The sequence below is a fragment of the Taudactylus pleione genome, unplaced genomic scaffold (assembly GCF_031769625.1).
Source record: "Taudactylus pleione unplaced genomic scaffold, aTauple2 ptg001090l, whole genome shotgun sequence".
Classification (NCBI taxonomy): domain Eukaryota; kingdom Metazoa; phylum Chordata; class Amphibia; order Anura; family Myobatrachidae; genus Taudactylus; species Taudactylus pleione.
Window position 1 is genome coordinate 487,550 of NW_028285491.1, and position 21,808 is coordinate 509,357.

Below are 21,808 nucleotides of genomic sequence, written 5' to 3' on the forward strand. Positions count from 1 at the left end.
CAGCAGGGGGAGGGGCGTTGATGCAGATGATGCGGCGGTGACGTTTACATTCTCCAGCTGAGGTAATTTGGCGCCAAAGTTTCATTTCCAACTGGACGGAGGGTGAGGGACCCTGAGAGAGAGGGACACCCTGAGAGAGACAGCCCAAGTGAGGGTGACACACAGAGAGAGAAGAACACCCTGAGAGAGACAATCCGATACAGGGACACACCGAGAGGAACATCCCCCGAGAGACAGCCTGAGAGAGGGTAATACCCAGAAACAGTCCAAGAGAAGGTGACAGCCTGAGAGAGAGCGATTCCCTAAGGGACAGCCTGTGAGAGAGACGCCCTCTGAGAGGGGGTGACACCCAGAGAGACCGAGAGAGGGAAGGACACCCTGAGAGACAGCTGGAGAGAGGGACACCCATAGAGAGAGTGAACCTGAGAGAGGAAAGAGGGACACTCTTGAGACCCCGAGAGGAACGGCTCAAGAGAGAGGCATACCCTGAGAGACGCACAACTGGAGAGAGGGACACCCTGAAAAATGGTAACTGTAGACTGAGATACCCAGAGAGAGGAGTGTGGAGTCCTCTTGAAAGACAGCAGATTGACTGAGAGAGACCCAGAGAAACAGCCTGCATTGAGACATCCTGCATGAGATTAAGCTACATGCTAAGAGACCTAGGGAGACAGCAGTCTCAATCTGAGAGAGAGAGAAAGCCACTTCAGAATGAGTGACATCATTAGAGTGACATCTTGAGGACAGCAGCACAAGAGTGCCACCCTGAGGTTTAGCAGGAGTGACCGTGGCGACAGAAAATCATCCTAAAAAAGACAGCAGCCACAGATTGCTTGGTGGTTCTATGCTACCTTAGAGACTAAGGCACTGCACCAGACCTCTGTGGAGAAGACCTCGAGACTGTCCATCTGAATGGATCTGAGGTGGTGACAGACCTGTAATAGATTGTGACCTGCAGGTGTCTAATGTGCCAGTGCAACACACAGATGCGCCCTGTGGACCCTAAGTAATGCGGCTGGGCACCAGGTAATCTCTTATCCGACTGCTGTGCGGATGGTGGTGGTGGCACCTACCGTCTCATTAGGAGTCCAGGCAGCTGTGCTTTGAGGCCCTTATCGTCTCTGCCTGGAGTGCTCTACACCAGCTATTCCTTCACTAAGCGGCTCTAGGGGCTACGCTATATTAATATATAAAATTGGCATGGTGATCGGGGGGGGAGGGGAGAGGAGGATGAGGATCGGATAAAGTCCCCATCGGAAAAAAAAAACTTGATGGTTACAAAGCCTCAAATTATGATAGCCTTGCCTCAGGGATGGAGAAAAAGTTTGTTTTTTTGGTTTAAACCTTTTTTTTTTTCCGTTAATGTTTTAATGAGAAAATAAATTGAATCCTGCTTTATATTAATACTGTGAAACATTGCTATGTTTTACAAACCTTGATCTACCATGTTTTAATGCTTTCTAACATTAACAATCCAAAGTTACTATGATCTTTTATCTCCTCAAAAGAGAGCTAGACCCCTTTTTCCACCGTTGCAAAACCTGGGTTATTGCCGTGTCAACCCAGTTTGCGGCTCAATGGAAAAAGCTGCATCATTCCCTGGTCTCAAGCGGGGTTTTACGTGGGTAAGACTTGGGTTTGGCTCAGTGTAAACGGGTAACCAGGGTCATATGAGGATCTGTTTACAGCATGGTGATTGCGAGAAATCGAAAGGTGTCTGTGAAAGCTATCACCGGAGAGGGAGAGATTACAGCCTTCCCATATGGTCTGGACCGTTCCGGTTTTAACTCCATCCCCGCTTCGTACGGGGAGGCTGTAGTCTGTTTTTGGCCGTCTCCTCGGTGACATCAGACACCCTCCCGGAAGGACCCCCCCTCTGCAGGTCGCCACTCCAGTCTGGCATTCAGGGGAGAGCTGGAGTTTCTGGTGTTTGGTGGTGATGTCATCTCCAAGCGCCGGCACTGCACCCGTGGCAGTGTGAGCAGCGCCGACCCGGAAGTATCCTGGGTCAGCACCGCAGTGGGAATGGATTAAGTCCCTGGTCAGACCCAGGATTTTGGTGGAAAAGCGGTATTGGTCTTTCTTCGTTCTACTCCTCAGTAGGATTGAAGGTTTTGAATTGAAATAAACATGAAGGAGACTAATGTGTTGGAGTTTTACCCTTTAAGATAGAGAATGTTATGAGGTTTCTCCTGTTCTATAGGATTGTTAGGGGAGGAGTTTGTGGAGTCTTAAGCTGATGCTAGGCAGATTTAGATCTGGCTCACTCTCCCTATTTCTCTGTTGTGTGTATGAATTTACTGTACTGGTTCCGCTCATTCAAATGAAGACCACTAGCAACAAGAATGTGGAATGATACAAGGGGGATTCCCTTATAATAGGCTTTTTTTTAAGAAGTCATGTTGCCTTGCCTGTAAAGCACAGCATATTTAAAAAAAAAAAAAAAAAATTAAAAGTTGATGATTTTTTTTTTTTTTGTAATCCTTTGGTTTAAGCCAGCCAACCCTGCTATGCCTACAATGGGGCATTTACTGTTGTGTCTGACAGACTTTCAGTTTAGCACTGTGACACTATGGCTCTATATATAAAAACAATCTGTAATTCTAGCGTGTCATCAATATCTACTGAGAGAATTTTTGTACAGCCGACATAACCTGTTCAAGATATTGGTGGCGGGTATTCACACCCTAATTAGACAACTGATATTATACAGAAACACTTCAGTATTTGCATTTCCAAACACTTGCTCCAAAATGTGCTGAAGTTTTCTAATGTAATGATTGTCCATCTGAAGCAGTTTACAGTACCTAGGCAATACAAATGTCTGGTAAACAGCAGAGGCCTGCATAATACAGAGCCACACTAGGAACGGCAATCGAAGGGTTCACCATCAGTGCCTTACATCAATGGCATGAAACTATCGAAGTCCATAACTGCTGTGGGACACGTTAAGTGGCAGGCCAATCAAAGAAGGAGAGCTAAGTGTTCAGGGGTTTACGAGCTGAGCAGTGCAATGGGGAGGCAGAGAAATGTTGGGCCAATTGTAAGGGGACTGAGCTAAGTACCATGTCCTTGTGTCAAGGGGGAAAAAAATAGCTGAATCTCTACCATTGATGGTGGAGAACCATTGGAATTCTGCCATCTGTGACAATACCCTCAGCAAACCATATTTGTGTGCGCACATATGCGTTGTTTCCAACATGTTGCTGCTGAGCTTAGTATTAACATAGGTGCCTTCTATTCGCAAAAGTTTTAGGGCGTTCTTCAAAGTGACACGAGTTCGCAGGCCGCTATTCAATTGATGCCTATCTTCGCGTCGAAGAGGTTGGATTTCCCCGCGTAAAATGGCTACACCCGACCAAAGTGCTGGGCGCGATTGCGAAATGTGCCGTTTGGGCGTCCAAACGGGTCACCTTACGTGCATTTCCGCTTGCAGCGGCAACCGATCGCGCCCGACAGGAGCAACAATTGAATAACTCCGTCGACCACAAAGGGGGGTTGAAGCAATTGAATTCCACCCTTAGAACACCCTTTTTTACCAGTTTTTCTTGTGTTAGAATAATTTTTGTTTATCAAGATTTAATCTGAAACTTAGACTCATCAACTCAAAACTCATCTTTTGCAGAAATAACCGCCAAAAACACTTGTGACATTCTGCAATGGAAATCAAATTGTCCAAGAAGTTCTTCCCAACACTGTTGTTGAAATTCCAACAAATGTGTTGCACTTGCCGGTTACTTGCTTTTACCCTTCTGTCTAGGTCATCATAAACCAGCACAATGGGATCAAATATTGGAGAGTGCAGTAATTCCATGATTTGAGGCCTACCGTCTTGTTCTTTTCCTCAAAAGTAGTTCTGTCATAGTCTGGAGGAATGTTTTTGGGACATTATCTTGCTGTAGGATATGCCCTTGGTTAATAGACCAAAGGGTATTGCTTGGTGCTGGAAAATTGGTAGCCCTTTTGGACACGGGATCCATCAAAAGATCCGTAGACCATCATGCTTCCTCCTTCATGTTTGACAGTCAGTGTCTCACACTGGAGAACTATCCACTTGCTGGCTTTAAAAGTTTTGAAAACGATAGATTGGTCCATAAGACCTTCTTACTGTCTTTAGTAGTCCACTGATGGTGCTTTATGGACCCCACAACCTCTTTCTTATTTTACAATCTTAGCAATGACTTTTGTACTGTCAAACTTGCAACTTGAAGTCTTCTCTTCACAGTTGAAAATGAGACTTGCTTACATCGACCAGTGTTATGCTGGACCAGTGCTCGAATCTGTTGTCCTGTGGGCAGCCTATCACACAAGCTGTTTTCTCTCAGAAACTTGTCTCTTTTGTGGCTTTGGGTCTGCCAAACCTCCACCTATCTTTCAGGCATATGGATAAGTAGCTGAATACATACACATAAGCTATTTGAAACAAATTGGAATAAGTTATCTGACTATGTTGAACATCACAACCAATAGACCGTTTCACTGTTACATATTATCCAGAGCCAGCCACTAATTTACTTTTTTTTAAATTATAAAAAAAACCCTATAAAATATGCTTGCAATAGTGCATAGATATATCAGATTATATGAATAATGATGGATCATTTCACACGATCACTGTCCACAATCAATAGTATCCAAGACGTGGCATCAGGCCTGATCAATAAGAATTACCAGACGAAGAGCGTGAGAAAACCACCAAACACGTATCGTTGATGAAGCTTTTGGCCTCATGAGCTCTCTGTTTGGTGATCCTCGATTGTCAGCCCCAATATAATATATATTTTAAGCTCGTATGAACAGGACCCTCTTTACTTTGTCTTCTCTACATAATTAGGCTAAATGGTCATTGTAAATATATGTGACTTTATGTACTGTCTAATACCCCTTTTACACTGGACAAATAACCTGGGTTATTGCCGTGTTAACGCGGATCAGTGTAAAAGGGGCTAGGGTTGGTTGCCGGGTTGAGTAGGGTTTAACATGGGAATGACCTGTGTAACCTTGCAGTGTGAGCGGGTGACTTGGGTCCCTTTAACACTCTGTAGTGTGCCGTCTCACCGGTGCTTGGCGATTATGTAATCTCCATGAGTTGGCAGAAGAGAAGCCACGGGAATAACCCGGGTCTAGCCTGTGGTGTAAAATGGTCTCGAGCTGCTGTGACACAACTTGAAACCCATGTTTAGTGACCTGGGCTGGATCTGGGTTTTAGGTGTAAAAAGGGTATGAGTCTGAATCCAGTTGTCCGTTTTATCCCCTTGTATGGCGCTATGGAACCTTTGTGGCGCATTATAAATAAAAGATCATCGTAAAATAGATACAGCTGCCAAAGTAACAATGAAAAGTAGAGTGGTAGCATGGGTGATGTATCTAGCTATTTTCCATGCTTGCAGTTATTGGTGATGGCTTAAAACTGTGCATTGTATATTAATAAACCTGTGTCTGGAACCCCCATCATTTTCTTCTTGTTTGTTTTTTATACCACCAGATTCTCTTCTCCCTTACGATATAAAAGGGAAGAGTTGGTCACCTTGATTGTGCCAGCGAGTCATGCCTGTTCCCAGCGATATGATGGGTGACGCTCCCCTCACGCGCACTCCAATCCCAGTGCCAGCACATTTCAGTGAAGCAGAGCAAAGCTTTTCACTCAAGAAGAGAGGCCACTCCCTCTGCTACACCCTTCCACCACGACCCCCGGTGAAGAGCATCCCACCCATCAGTCGCATCTTTCCCAACAAACAGCGATCGTGGAGCCAGCCGCGCCCCCAGAGTGTATCCTTCCGCAGCCCCCAGCATAAGCCTCCAGTCAGCAGGCTGTATGACCACAGCAAGGGAGAGACCTTGTTCAAGCAGTGTTTCCAGAACATCTGCAAGCTGGGGAGGGGCTCCTTTGGGGAAGTGTATAAGGTAGGAAAGGCCGCCTTCATGTTATAAAACATTGAGGTTAATCTGTGCAAGGCGCTAAATGTGGATTGTTTGTTTTTATTTGGATCGAGCACTTGCAAATAGTCCAATAATTTTGCACATTACGATGAGTGGTATAATTTTGTGGACACTGAGCTTGATCCACCTAGGTGCAAAGAAACGGTGGCAACGGTACCGCATGTCACACCCCCCCCCCTTGCAGCCTGTTCTCACACAGGACTCGCACATTTTTGCTTGCAGCCCAACAGTACCATAAATGCGGCATACAGCAGCACCTACTTGAGCCGTGGTAATTCACACCTAAATTGGATCAAGCCCTTTATGCGTGGTATTGCTGTGCGTGATATTTTATACACTTGCTAAAAATGGATCACAACAATTGTAATGAAGATCATGTTAAAGCTCTCTGATTTTTTTTTTTTTGTAACTTTTTTTAGTTTCCGTATATTCTTAGATGTGTTCATGTATTACAATAGTGATTTAGGGCAGCGCAGTGGCGTAGTGGTTGGCATTTCTGCCTCAGCACTGGTCAGTTCCTGACTAGGGCCCCATCTATGTGAAGTTTGTATGTTCTCTTCCCATGTTTGCATGGGTTTCTTGCGGGTGCTGCAATTTCCTCCCACAGCCCAAAAACATTGGTAGGTTAATTGGCTTCTGACTATAAGCTCCACCGGGGCAGGGACAGATAGAAATGAGAAATATTCTCTGTTGGGGGGGCTTTGTAAATTGATGGTGCTATATAAATAAACTGATGATAATTTATGTGCAATAGTTTGTCATCTTTTCACACAGGTGCGAAGTCGGGAGGATGGCTGTTTATATGCTGTGAAGCGTTCTGTTTCCCCTTTCCGTGGTGAATCTGACCGCCACCGCAAGCTGCAGGAAGTGAGAAAACATGAGCGTGTTGGAGAACATCCCAACTGCCTGCGGTTTGTGCGGGCCTGGGAGGAGAAGCGAATGCTGTACTTACAGACAGAACTTTGCGTAGGGAGCCTTCAGCAGTATTCAGAGGATTTGGGGGAACCTCTTCCACCATGCCAAATTTGGAATATAACTTGTGACCTTTTGCGTGGTCTAAAACATCTCCATGACCGCAATCTACTCCACTTAGACATCAAGCCAGCCAACGTCTTCATCTCATACTCCAGAATCTACAAGCTGGGAGACTTTGGGCTGATGGTAGAACTAGACGGAGCAGAAGGAAGTACTGATGCACAAGAAGGGGACCCCCGCTACATGGCTCCCGAGCTGCTGGACGGCATTTTCACAAAAGCAGCAGATGTGTTCAGGTAAGAGAAATCCTGGCAGCTGCTTTGCAGCTTTACAAGTCTATTCTTTTCTGATGTCTGGTCTCTCCCCATTTCCTAGCTTCGGAATGACGCTGCTGGAAGTGTCTTGTAACATGGAGCTTCCTAAGGGAGGGGATGGTTGGCAGCAGCTCAGACAGGGTCATTTACCAATAGAGTTCACCTCAGGTGAGTGTCTACCATCTTGTTGTGTCATACACATGGTGTCATTCTGAACTTCTTACATTTTTAGTTATATATATTTTTTTTTAATTGAGTATATTTTTATTGGTTTATAGCAATACATTAGCAAATAACCAAACAAAATAAAATAAAAAAATAAAAATTATATATATATATATATATATATATATATATATATATATATATATATATATATATATATATATATATATATATATACACACACACACACTCAAATAACAACAGTATCTGATAACAACAGTATCTGGAATATAAAACCTAGATCTACAAACTGCATCCCAGGTCCATTTCTTAATTTCTTATAAAAATACAATATTAATCTATATACCAAAACAATAAACCTAAAAAAAAAAATACCACACTGCAAATATTGAAATATTGTCAAAAATATCACCTGAAAAAATTGGCAAAATCAACTAGATCCCAATAAATTCTTCTCTCAACTTATCACACACCACATTACCTCCAACAAAGTAATAATCTACTTCATTACCCTAGCAATAATATACCGATCAATCATTAGGCAGTGCACGGGCATAACAGGATTTAAGCCAACTGCTCCAGATATTGTTCATACTTCTTCTCAGCTTTGCGACAAATAAACACGTTTTTCATGTTCAACAGTGGTACGGACCAAGGACAGCCAAGCATTATAATCTGGTCCTGTAGGAGCCATCCACGACCGAGCCACACATACCTTAGCTAGTGTACACATATTGACAGTGTATTGCTTAAGATATCTGTCCACTACCTCATCGTCCATAGAGCCTAAACTGCACATCAATGGCGTAGCTAAAGTGGGAGCAATACCTGTATTGGACAAAACTCTCAGAACTTTATTCCAAAAAGCGCTAAACACTGGACAATCCCATAGAAGGTTCCAGAAAGTACCACTACTAATTTTACGCTTAGGGCATATGTCAGATGCTCTTCCCCCAAATTTGAGCAAACGACCAGGAGTTAAATAGGTACGGTGTAGAATAAACAGTTGAATCTGTTGAAATCTTATCGAAGTCGTGGAAATACGAGGAGCTTTTAGAGCATTATCCCAGTCATTAGAAGGCCAATATCTCTCTCCCACTTTGATCTAAGATGTGGTAAATTATCCTTATGAGAAGAAGACAATATATAGGACTATGAGTAAGAAAGTGTCTTCCAGGGAACTAAAGATAAAAGGAATTACTTCAATGGGGATATTTGAATTAGAGGAGGGCCATCTGAAAATTGAGCCGAGAGAGCATGCCGTAATTGTAAATATCTTTTAGTTTTGCTTTTGTGTCAAATGTTTTTTTTTTTTAATGAGGTTGGGATGACTTTGTGGAAAAGCTGCTATAACTTGGCTTGCAGCATGTATCTTGCCTACAGAGAGATTACCTTAGTTAACATCTATTTTGAGCGCATGAAAGGCTCTTCGCACTGTTTTCCAATAGACTTTCTGATGGAGAAAATCCCACGATAAACTGGAAAACATTCCTCTATAGCAGTGTTGGCTAACCTTGACACTCCAGCTGTTGGTGTAACGATTAGCGTTACTGCCTCACAGCACTGAGGTCATGGGTTCAATTCCCACCACGGCCCTACCTGTGCGGAGTTTGTATATTCTGTGCTTGCGTGGGTTTCCTCCGGGCACTCTGGTTTCCTCCCACACTCCAAAAATATACTGGTAGGTTAATTGGCTCCCCTCAAAATTGACCATAGTGTGTATGTTTGTGAGCATGTGGTAGAAAATATAGAGTGTAAGCTCCACTGGGGCAGGGACAGATGTGAATGGTAAGATATTCTCTGTAAAGCGCTGCGGAATATGTGTGCGCTATATAAATAACTGGTAATAAATAAAATAAATAATAAATAAACTATATATCCCAGCATGCCCTGCCACAGTTTTAGCATGCCCTAATAGCAAAACTGTAGCAGTGCATGCTGGGTTATGTAGTTCCATAACAGCTGGAGTGTCAAGGTTAGCCAACACTGCTCTATAGTGTATGGAACACTCATTATATAGGCTGAAATGAAAGTTCTTAGCTGCTTGCTTTTATGAAGTAAGGTTTGGTTGGAATCGCAGGTTTTATACGGTGAGGCAGAATTACCAGCTAGAAGAGCTGAAAATGTTCCTGGTCTGCTGAGAGCATCTTGGAGGAAATTGCCCTCTCGCCGACGCCAGCCTTTCCTACGGCTCTGCCCTCTCGCCGACGCCAGCCTTTCCTACGGCTCTGCCCTCTCGCCGAAGCCTGCCTCTCCTACGGCTCTGCCCTCTCGCCGACGCCTGCCTCTCCTACGGCTCTGCCCTCTCGCCGACGCCTGCCTCTCGCCGACGCCTGCCTCTCCTACGGCTCTGCCCTCTCGCCGATGCCTGCCTCTCCTACGGCTCTGCCCTCTCGCCGACGCCAGCCTCTCCTATGTCTCTGCCACTTACAGTAAAGATATAGTGACACCAATATCATATACTGTGTTGAATGTCATATTCTGTACTTTAGGCAGCATTATTAAGCTAATAAATGTGTAATGCAGAATTACCCCCAGATTTCCTGAAGGTACTCCGTGGGACACTGGAGCCGGATTACCGATGCCGAGCTACGGTGGACTGGCTACTGTCTCTCCCCGCTATTCGCAGGGCTGAGAGGTGGAGAAAGGTGACTGTAACTGCAAGAGGCATTCTTACTCAGATGTTCACAGTCTTCCAGGTGAGATCTCCCAAGTGCAGGAAGCTTCAGGCTCTGTCATTACCTATTTCCACACCTCTCCCATCTCTAAATGACCCTGTTCTAATGTTTCATGCACAGTCTGTCCTCCGGTCCTGCCGGAGGTATTTTCTCACTGTCTCCACCGCCCCCCCCCCCCCCTCTCTCCTATCACATTTATTATTTTTATATCGTGTGTGTGTGTGTGTGTGTGTGTTTTTTTTTTTTTTCAATCCTTCATGTGAGAGTAGTTTCCCTTCTAAGTTAGGTTGAGACAAGTTAGTCGCCTCCTATTGGTACAATACACAGTGCCTCCTCTTCCCCTGTTTCTCCAGCATAGGTAGTTCAGGTGGTGTGTGTTCTTCTGTAGTGCGGGGGCTTACTTTCTGTTCAGTCCTAGCTGCGCACCATCTGTTGCTGCAGGCTGAGGATGACTACAACCGGGAGCAGGTCTGGTCATAAAATTCAGAAACACCTGCCTGGATAGATGCCGAGGTTTCTACGGATGTGCGTTAAAGTAGGGGCAAGACGTGGACCGAGCAGGCTGAGATGCAATCCTGGCCAGCTCTGAGCTTTCACAGCAGTTACAGTACTGGGACATGTATATAGCGGAATCAGCATCCAGAAGCAGGATGTTTCCAGAGCCCAATCCCAAACAACTCAAAAAGGTAAACCCCTGGGTTATTGGCGTTTTGTCTGTACCGAATAGTTTAGTGACCATATGTTCTCTTCAGTACTCTTGTAGAACCTGTAACAAAGAAGGAAAGGAAGACATGACAACATTGACGTGTATGATGATCCCTCTTCTGCTGATCATGGAGGCATCTCCGATACTAAGTGCAACTTTGAGACTACAGGAAAGTCTCCAGCAAAGTTTTTAAAGAATTTACAGTTTGGATGAAATCTTTTGCCCCAAGAGAGATCTGGATACAAAGCCAGGAGCTAAAAGAGAAAGTTCCCAGACGAGTATGGATGTAGAAGATTGCCGTTACCAGTCTGCATGCAGCTCTTCAGGAGCATTCACAAACTCCTCTAATGAGCATGAGGAAATTGAAGAAACTGCCTAGCATGTTTTCTAGACCCACAACAGTTCCTCTCACAGGCTCCATGGATAGGAAGATGAACAGTTATTTCACAAAGATTGTTATTTCTTCAGGAACCACATTGAAATTGTGTATCACCATGGTCTCTGTGCTCTAAGGTTATGGGGAGATACAGCCCATCCCGATATCAAGAAGATGATAAACGGGCAGTAACTGTTGGATGTATGGGAATCGTGCAAATATGGATAGAATTCCTGTGTGAAGCTCCATTAGATACCATGGTTTCTTCAGCAGGATCTGTGGCACCAACACTAGTGGCCAGAAGAGCCCTCTGGCTATTCCACAGGAGAAGAAGCTCTTGGGTATCTTCATTCTCCTTGATCATATTCACAAAGTTAAATATGCATGAAGCTATAAGCCAGGAAGACCATACGACAGGCAAAATAGTCCTTCCAGTTCAAGACCGCCCTTTCCATTGTTTAAGACTAAAGAAGAAAGGTAAAATCCGAGAACCCCCACAATGACTGTTGCCACAATCTGTCCCCCCTAAAGCTGGGCACACACTGGGTCGACTTGACGGCCAGCTGGCTGTCGCGCCAACCAACGCGGCTGATTCAGTTAAGTACACACACTTACCGATTGGTTGGCATCTGAATTTGCCCGCCCAGCTGTTATGTCAGTCCCTGCAGCAAGTGTGCGGGCGGATGCACCAAAATATCTGCAGATATATCGACCACTGGCTGTGCTGCATAGCCGATTCAATGTTTGTGAACTGCGTCGTCAGACATATCTGGTACACACCCGCCGACACGCTTGCATTATATCGGCTGTTCGATTGAATGGCCTATATCGCGCAGTGTGTACCCAACAATACTGCTAGGGGGCAGATTTGCACAATGCAGACATATGGACCTATTCCATCACATATCAATTCATTATAGAGATTACAGGATAGTTTCATCAGTATTCAAAGGGAAATGTATTTGTATAGTCCAGAACGAAAGTTTCACACCTTGGGCGCTGTACTACGTAGCTGCTGGGATAGGGTAGTGTACTAATTCACCTAATTAGTTTTCCATATACATAAACCATAAAATACAACCTTATAATCCAGCGCTTGTAGGAAATTCCAACATATGTTCAAGTAGTCCAATTGTATAGTGTCAATCCATACACAAAGGGGAAGGAAAAAATAAAAAAGGGTGCTGGTTATAACAGTCCTTGAATATAATAAATCACACCCTTGATGTAGGTGAGACAATAGTCCAAAAGTCAAATAGTTTTCACAGTGTCCAGATTCCCAGATGCAGACACCTCACACGTGACTTGATTAGAAGCAGGTGCTCACATGTATGCTTACTTTATATAAGCTCTGTATAGGCACGTAGCAGTTTCTTTATTGGTAAATAAACCAGAACTCCATCAAACCCGGCAGACTTGGAGGCTATGCCAAACCCAAACAATTGCCCCATTTCCTCCAGATCAGAAGGGCAAAACTAATTTTTCCTTCCTGTTCCTTGCTAAAAAAAAAAAATCCTTATTTTTAGCATTTGGGAAGACTGTGAACTCTTACCCTCATGGCTGTAGATCATCTTCGAGGTGCTTACTTTCCTGTCCCAGCTGCAGTTCAGCGCAGAAAGTTCCTCGCGGTCTGAATCATGGAACAACCCATCTAGTTCACCTGTCTGCCGACATCTCTCCAGAACATTTACAGATGTACCTGTCACGTTCGTGGTGGAATTAAAACAAATCGGCGCTGTGAGTTTTATTGAAAACTAAATTGTCCCCAGAAGGATTAATTATTTGTTTCTCCCAAGCAGTGAAGAGGCTTTGTCCCGCTATTTGGTCCTTTCTGGCTCTGTGGAACCTACTTAACGCTCTGATTGAGGCTCTTCTTGAACCAACTCAAATCTCTTTGGGAATGATGAGTAGTGACCCTGGTTGTGAGTTGGAGAGTTAGTCACTATAGTGCAGGGAACCCATTTTAAAGCTCCATTGTAAATATGCATGGATCTGTCTGTCCAACTTAAAAGGGAATCTACCCATTGTGTTGTCTTCCAAGGAGTATTTTGGGGAAAATAATTGTGGACAATTATAATTCCCTGTTTTCCAATTTTCTTACAGCTTTTAATGTGGTTGGTGACTATAATATTCCAAGGCCTGAGACGCCCAGTTCATTGGCTCTTGCGCTGGAGGGGAGGAATCACTCCTTCATGTTCCCCACCGTCTTCTCCCTTTCCAAGCCGTTTTGGGGAGAGCAGCACTTCTAGTGATTGGGAGGACGAGAGCCTTGGAGATGATGTATTTGAAGTACCACCTAGTCCTCTGGGCCTCCCCAGGAATCTGACCTACCATGGGCAGGAATTTGCTCTCAGGTACAGATACATATATTACCTTATGGTTTCCAACCTGTAGCTCGCGAGCTTAAGTAGCTCACCTAGCTGCAGTACTGCCAAGTCAACTAGGAGGAAGAGACCTCTGACGTGTGCTCCCCTGTGGCATTGACGCCATGGGTGGAGCCACAGGGAAGCGCTTCAGGTGATTACCACAGCCTCTACAGCTATCACTTGATGTGCTTCTCCGTGGTTTCACCCATGGCGTCTACACTACGGCGTAGCAAGTGACACCCGCCCAGCCCTGCCTAAAGCTTTTTCTCCTCTACTGCACGTACCTCCTTTTGAGCCGGTAATTAACAGTAAAATGTGCCTGTGTGTAAAATTTTATTTACAAACTACAACAATATCACTGTAATAATTAAATGCATTTTTATTTTCTATGAAACCATATTTATTTTTTTAATTTTTTTTAAATTTTCATTAAATTACCTTCAATTGTTTGGTTATTAGCCAGATGTTCTTTTCTACAATTTTAGTAGCTCTTCAGAAGGTTTAATTTTTCTAAAGTAGCTCACACCTTAATTAACGTTGGAGACCACTGCCTTAGTGAGTATGGAGCTTGGACTACAGCCTGATGTTACTTAGGAAGGGAATCACCTTACAGCACTTATTTAAGGCTTTCTGTGCGGCTTTAGTTTTGCAAGGGTTTGTCCACCCAAAGTATGTCTTCAGCTGGTGATAGATGTGTGCTGGCATAGACACATATATTCTTCGCTACCCTGCTCTCTGGTACCCAGTGTTCCACCAGCTGAAGCGCGTAGTTAGGGTGGCTAGGTAGAGGTGTTCTTGGCAAGTGGGCAGCACCTGTAATGAAGGCGGCATGGCTCTCCTCTGCCATTGAAGGCTTGTTCTTGGCACCTCCATGGCATTATGGGGAATGTAGTTCTGTGGAGGAAGTGCTGTGGCTCACTGGGACATGCATTCACAGTTTATTTACATCATTGCTACATAGACCAGGACACAGTCTGAAGGGTACATAAAATGCTTTGAGTGCTTCTTATTCAGCCTTTATGCAGTATACATAGGAGCATACAGATACGTCATCCTACATCTCTCCTCTTTGCGCCATATGACGTTTTTCTCAGTGTTGTGTCTTAGTGTACTTGGGATAGGTATTATTGTAACAAAGTAATTGGTATAAAGTTACAGATTAAGTATAACAATGCTTGGCTAGGGCGACTCGTGTCGGACCGGCCTTTTGCTTTTGTGTTCCTTTCTCCTTTCTTTTACTACTTCTTCCTCAGTTTACGACTTAGGTTGCTTATAGTGTACTTATACTTTGTTTTAGCACGCTTCCCCAAACAGGGCTATTTGGCCTGACTTGAGAATAGGGGTATGTGGACACACATAGAATAGACCAACCACCTTTGCTTTATATTTACTAAGTTTGTTACCATCTGGACTACCCAGATCTGTTGCTGATGAATTTTGTTTTGGTTCTCAGACATTCTCCAGACCTTCTCTCACGGCCATCCCTGGGCAGCACATCCACACCTCGCAATGTGTCTCCTGAGTATAGTCTGAGAAAGAGGTAAGTACTCCTGGAGACACGTGGCTATTGTGCGTACACTGGGGTAAATTTCCTGATCCTCTGATTATATTCCTGTGGTCTAGTCTGTGTTTCTGTATGTGTGTGTACTAGTGCTGTATTTTCCTACAGTCATGCCGCAGCACTCCCTTAGGATCAGTTGCTATGTATGAGATTCATGTGGATAAATAGGCACATACTGTATCTAGTGACCGGTGTATTCTGTACAACCTTACAGTACACTTACAGCTGTGATATTACCCTGCCCGGCACTAGTACCTTTACCCCCTGAGATACAGGACCTTGCGTTGTTACACTTACAGCTGTGATATTACCCTGCAGGACCCAGGTTCGGAACCTGATACTTGCTCCATACCATGCTTTGTAATGATGTGATGCCACTGCATGTAGCACAGGAAGAAGCACAATTATCAGTCTGTCGGATGGTAATTGCAGATCTCCACATTAGGCGTGTGGGGGGATAAATGCCAAGCGTACCACCCAGTCCCATTCATGCTTGGAGTGATCTGGCCACTGGGCCAGCAAGTGGGCCCCAAATTAGATACTGATTGTACTGCTCGTGCCTTATGGGGCCAGCTAAGTGTGGGAAGAAGATTCATCATTTGGGCAAAATTTGTCTCCAGGAAGTGCCATGAATGAAGTCTCACATCCGGAGGGATGACTGCTTCATTAACGATGGGATGGTAGTATTGGGGGCTCTGTTACCTTGGGGCTGGGTGCTTTACCACTAAGTTCTTGATGTTTGCTAACAGCCAAATTGAAATGATGCATCTCGGAGGCACATGCCTGAGGCAGCACCTTGTACCAATGGAACCACTAGATTTCCAACGAGCTAAAAGCACAAATGTCAGGCACTCCCCATGTCCAGCAGCATCTGCACCCACCTAACGGGTGTCGCCATCAGCCTGTCCCCCGATACCTCAGTCTGTAACCTCTGACAGTGACTTATGGTGACGTCAGCACTTACAGTAATAACACGGTTCAGCTGCCACCATCAATGGTTATTTGGAAGTAGCCCAAAGATTCTATCTTCACACCATTATTAACTTTCAGACAACCGTGTCACACATATGTATGTAGCATGGACCGTCGCGATCCTTCAGGCACATGAGTACCGAGGCGTATCTAGTCTGCACAGACAATTCCAAAGGATTGAATAGGTGGCGTAGGGAGAGTTGGGCTCTTGTGCTGGGCAGGGGACCTCCTACCGGCTGACTCTTCCAGTGACTATAGTAACTGCTCCTCTGTGGCTCACACACATGCTCAGACTTTACAGGCAAGTGTTTCACGTTTTTGCAGAGGGTCTGTATGAAGCATCCTATAGCTGTCTGCGCAGTTGTACTAACATACCACATATTTGTGTAAATCCAGAGCATGACCGGATATTCACACACTTAGACATAACTCTCATAATAAAGGTTCTCCTGACTACCTGCACAACACCCACTCTTATTCTGACACACTGGCAGATATATTGGCCGATCAATTGATCTGCTAATATATCGGGTGTGTGTGTTGGCCAGTGTGTAGACGTCGTTCACAAACCTATCGCGTTTGCTGTGCTGCACGGCTGATGGCAGATGGAGTCGGAATGATCCGCCCGTACACTTACAGCAGAGGCTGCAGGGAGGGGTGCAACGCGACCCCCTGGCCAGTGGGACCCATGGTCAGATGACTGTGGTTCAGTGTGTATGAACAACCATCATCTGCAGATATATCTACGCAGATGACTGCCCGTACACACAGCACAATGTGCAGATATAGCTACGCAGATGACTGCCCGTACACACGGCACAATGTGCAGATAGAGCTACGCAGATGACCGCCCATACACACGGCACAATGTGCAGATAGAGCTACGCAGATGACCGCCCGTACACATGGCACAATGTGCAGATAGAGCTACGCAGATGTCCGCCCGTACACACGGCACAATGTGCAGATAGAGCTACGCAGATGTCCGCCCGTACACACGGCACAATGTGCAGATAGAGCTACGCAGATGTCCGCCCGTACACACGGCACAATGTGCAGATAGAGCTACGCAGATGACCGCCTGTACACACGGCACAATGTGCAGATAGAGCTACGCAGGTGACCGCCCGTACACATGGCACAATGTGCAGATAGAGCTACGCAGATGACCGCCCGTACACACGGCACAATGTGCAGATAGAGCTACGCAGATGTCCGCCCGTACACACGGCACAATGTGCAGATAGAGCTACGCAGATGTCCGCCCGTACACACGGCACAATGTGCAGATAGAGCTACGCAGATGTCCGCCCGTACACACGGCACAATGTGCAGATAGAGCTACGCAGATGACCGCCCGTACACACGGCACAATGTGCAGATAGAGCTACGCAGATGACCGCCCGTACACACGGCACAATGTGCAGATAGAGCTACGCAGATGACCGCCTGTACACACGGCACAATGTGCAGATAGAGCTACGCAGGTGACCGCCCGTACACATGGCACAATGTGCAGATATATCTGCCATTGGCTGTGCTGTACAGCCGACGCAATATGTCTCTGAACGATGTCATTCAGAGACCTATCGCTGGTGCACACTGGCTGACACACCCATGACACATTGGAGATGTTGCCCATAGCAACCATTCAGATTTATAATAGCTAGAATCTGATTGGTTGCTATGGGCAACATCTCCACTATTAAAAACCTGCATTTTAGAAAATATACCCCATAGTCCTTATGCAGGATTCTAAGCCTCTGACCGTGCGCTGAGAGAGGCTGAACATACTACAGTAACGACACCATTTCCGTCCTGACACCCTGTGTAGGGAAACGTGTCTGCTGCCGCTACCGCACTTCCGGTGCCAGATCCGAGCTGCTGACTGTCTTCTGTTCTTTTGTGTAAAGTTAGTGAATAAATGTGATGAGTGACTCGTTCCTCTACCTCCTTATGTGCTTTAAGCATCTTACTCTAGAATATCTAGGACAACTTGAAAAATAACAGTGATCAGTGTCTGAGTTGTGATCCCGTTACATATTGTCACATTTCATTGTTATGGCAACGATGATCGTCCCAAGTAAAGATGTTAAAGATTCAACCATCCCACCCCCCACCCCCCGAGAGCAGGTGTGCTTCTGTCCTGATGGGCTTGGTTAGTACCATGACCACGCTCCCTGAACTATGGGGATATACAGGAACCCGTATAACCCATTGGCTAATGCCCCCTAATGGATTTACAGATAAGTATTTAACGTAAGTGTAAAAATCGGATGCTAATAATAAAATAATACTCTGCAGGCAGCTTATCTCCCTGAACCACCCACATAACCTCCCCTTAACTTCCCTCTGCACACGTCACACACAACATACGTGTTCTCTTTATACAGGCACAACCCTCTGACCCCTGACAAACATTGTATAACTGGATCATGTAACCCACCAAGAGCCTATTACCCCTGCAGTCTGGCTGGAGCAGTATGTAGCCCTTCTCCTGCTATCCTATAGACTGTACGCTGGGCCTATTACCCCTGCAGTCTGGCTGGAGCAGTATGTAGCCCTTCTCCTATGCTATCCTATAGACTGTACGCTGGGCCTATTACCCCTGCAGTCTGGCTGGAGCAGTATGTAGCCCTTCTCCTCCTGCTATCCTATAGACTGTACACTGGGCCTATTACCCCTGCAGTCTGGCTGGAGCAGTATGTAGCCCTTCTCCTCCTGCTATCCTATAGACTGTACGCTGGGCCTATTACCCCTGCAGTCTGGCTGGAGCAGTATGTAGCCCTTCTCCTATGCTATCCTATAGACTGTACGCTGAGCCTATTACCCCTGCAGTCTGGCTGGAGCAGTATGTAGCCCTTCTCCTATGCTATCCTATAGACTGTACGCTGGGCCTATTACCCCTGCAGTCTGGCTGGAGCAGTATGTAGCCCTACTCCCCCTGCTATCCTATAGACTGTACGCTGGGCCTATTACCCCTGCAGTCTGGCTGGAGCAGTATGTAGCCCTTCTCCTCCTGCTATCCTATAGACTGTACGCTGGACCTATTACCCCTGCAGTCTGGCTGGAGCAGTATGTAGCCCTTCTCCTCCTGCTATCCTATAGACTGTACGCTGGGCCTATTACCCCTGCAGTCTGGCTGGAGCAGTATGTAGCCCTTCTCCTCCTGCTATCCTATAGACTGTACGCTGGGCCTATTACCCCTGCAGTCTGGCTGGAGCAGTATGTAGCCCTTCTCCTCCTGCTATCCTATAGACTGTACGCTGGGCCTATTACCCCTGCAGTCTGGCTGGAGCAGTATGTAGCCCTTCTCCTCCTGCTATCCTATAGACTGTACACTGGGCCTATTACCCCTGCAGTCTGGCTGGAGCAGTATGTAGCCCTTCTCCTATGCTATCCTATAGACTGTACCCTGGGCCTATTACCCCTGCAGTCTGGCTGGAGCAGTATGTAGCCCTTCTCCCCTTGCTATCCTATAGACTGTACGCTGGGCCTATTACCCCCGCAGTCTGGCTGGAGCAGTATGTAGCCCTTCTCCCCCTGCTATCCTATAGACTGTAAGCTGGGCCTATTACCCCTGCAGTCTGGCTGGAGCAGTATGTAGCCCTTCTCCTCCTGCTATCCTATAGACTGTACACTGGGCCTATTACCCCTGCAGTCTGGCTGGAGCAGTATGTAGCCCTTCTCCTCCTGCTATCCTATAGACTGTACGCTGGGCCTATTACCCCTGCAGTCTGGCTGGAGCAGTATGTAGCCCTTCTCCTCCTGCTATCCTATAGACTGTATGCTGGGCCTATTACCCCTGCAGTCTGGCTGGAGCAGTATGTAGCCCTTCTCCTCCTGCTATCCTATAGACTGTACGCTGGGCCTATTACCCCTGCAGTCTGGCTGGAGCAGTATGTAGCCCTTCTCCCCCTGCTATCCTATAGACTGTACGCTGGGCCTATTACCCCCGCAGTCTGGCTGGAGCAGTATGTAGCCCTTCTCCTATGCTATCCTATAGACTGTAAGCTGGGCCTATTACCCCTGCAGTCTGGCTGGAGCAGTATGTAGCCCTTCTCCTGCTATCCTATAGACTGTACGCTGGGCCTATTACCCCTGCAGTCTGGCTGGAGCAGTATGTAGCCCTTCTCCTCCTGCTATCCTATAGACTGTACGCTGGGCCTATTACCCCTGCAGTCTGGCTGGAGCAGTATGTAGCCCTTCTCCTCCTGCTATCCTATAGACTGTACGCTGGGCCTATTACCCCCGCAGTCTGGCTGGAGCAGTATGTAGCCCTTCTCCTCCTGCTATCCTATAGACTGTACGCTGGGCCTATTACCCCTGCAGTCTGGCTGGAGCAGTATGTAGCCCTTCTCCTCCTGCTATCCTATAGACTGTACGCTGGGCCTATTACCCCTGCAGTCTGGCTGGAGCAGTATGTAGCCCTTCTCCTCCTGCTATCCTATAGGCTGTACGCTGGGCCTATTACCCCTGCAGTCTGGCTGGAGCAGTATGTAGCCCTTCTCCTATGCTATCCTATAGACTGTACGCTGGGCCTATTACCCCTGCAGTCTGGCTGGAGCAGTATGTAGCCCTTCTCCTATGCTATCCTATAGACTGTACGCTGAGCCTATTACCCCTGCAGTCTGGCTGGAGCAGTATGTAGCCCTTCTCCTATGCTATCCTATAGACTGTACGCTGGGCCTATTACCCCTGCAGTCTGGCTGGAGCAGTATGTAGCCCTTCTCCCCCTGCTATCCTATAGACTGTACGCTGGGCCTATTACCCCTGCAGTCTGGCTGGAGCAGTATGTAGCCCTTCTCCTCCTGCTATCCTATAGACTGTACGCTGGACCTATTACCCCTGCAGTCTGGCTGGAGCAGTATGTAGCCCTTCTCCTCCTGCTATCCTATAGACTGTACGCTGGGCCTATTACCCCTGCAGTCTGGCTGGAGCAGTATGTAGCCCTTCTCCTCCTGCTATCCTATAGACTGTACGCTGGGCCTATTACCCCTGCAGTCTGGCTGGAGCAGTATGTAGCCCTTCTCCTCCTGCTATCCTATAGACTGTACGCTGGGCCTATTACCCCTGCAGTCTGGCTGGAGCAGTATGTAGCCCTTCTCCTCCTGCTATCCTATAGACTGTACGCTGGGCCTATTACCCCTGCAGTCTGGCTGGAGCAGTATGTAGCCCTTCTCCTATGCTATCCTATAGACTGTACCCTGGGCCTATTACCCCTGCAGTCTGGCTGGAGCAGTATGTAGCCCTTCTCCCCTTGCTATCCTATAGACTGTACGCTGGGCCTATTACCCCCGCAGTCTGGCTGGAGCAGTATGTAGCCCTTCTCCCCCTGCTATCCTATAGACTGTAAGCTGGGCCTATTACCCCTGCAGTCTGGCTGGAGCAGTATGTAGCCCTTCTCCTCCTGCTATCCTATAGACTGTACACTGGGCCTATTACCCCTGCAGTCTGGCTGGAGCAGTATGTAGCCCTTCTCCTCCTGCTATCCTATAGACTGTACGCTGGGCCTATTACCCCTGCAGTCTGGCTGGAGCAGTATGTAGCCCTTCTCCTCCTGCTATCCTATAGACTGTATGCTGGGCCTATTACCCCTGCAGTCTGGCTGGAGCAGTATGTAGCCCTTCTCCTCCTGCTATCCTATAGACTGTACGCTGGGCCTATTACCCCTGCAGTCTGGCTGGAGCAGTATGTAGCCCTTCTCCCCCTGCTATCCTATAGACTGTACGCT

The 21,808-nt window shown here is 46.5% G+C and overlaps 1 protein-coding gene across 2 annotated transcripts in view; it reads left to right on the top strand.

The window, feature by feature from the left end:
• The first annotated feature begins 13 nt into the window (after positions 1 to 13).
• PKMYT1 (protein kinase, membrane associated tyrosine/threonine 1) overlaps positions 14 to 21,808 on the top strand; it is a 36,173-nt gene continuing 14,378 nt past the window's right edge. Inside the window, exons 1-7 of one of the 2 annotated variants that reach the window (XM_088461724.1) lie at positions 14 to 1,026; positions 5,486 to 5,904; positions 6,715 to 7,211; positions 7,291 to 7,397; positions 9,954 to 10,114; positions 13,279 to 13,529; positions 14,995 to 15,081. In XM_088461724.1, the coding sequence (XP_088317850.1) occupies positions 5,548 to 5,904; positions 6,715 to 7,211; positions 7,291 to 7,397; positions 9,954 to 10,114; positions 13,279 to 13,529; positions 14,995 to 15,081 (1,460 nt within the window). In that variant the 5' untranslated portion in view covers positions 14 to 1,026; positions 5,486 to 5,547. Of the gene's footprint in view, positions 1,027 to 5,485; positions 5,905 to 6,714; positions 7,212 to 7,290; positions 7,398 to 9,941; positions 10,115 to 13,278; positions 13,530 to 14,994; positions 15,082 to 21,808 lie in introns of both variants that reach the window. The other variant, XM_088461723.1, reaches the window with a different exon arrangement.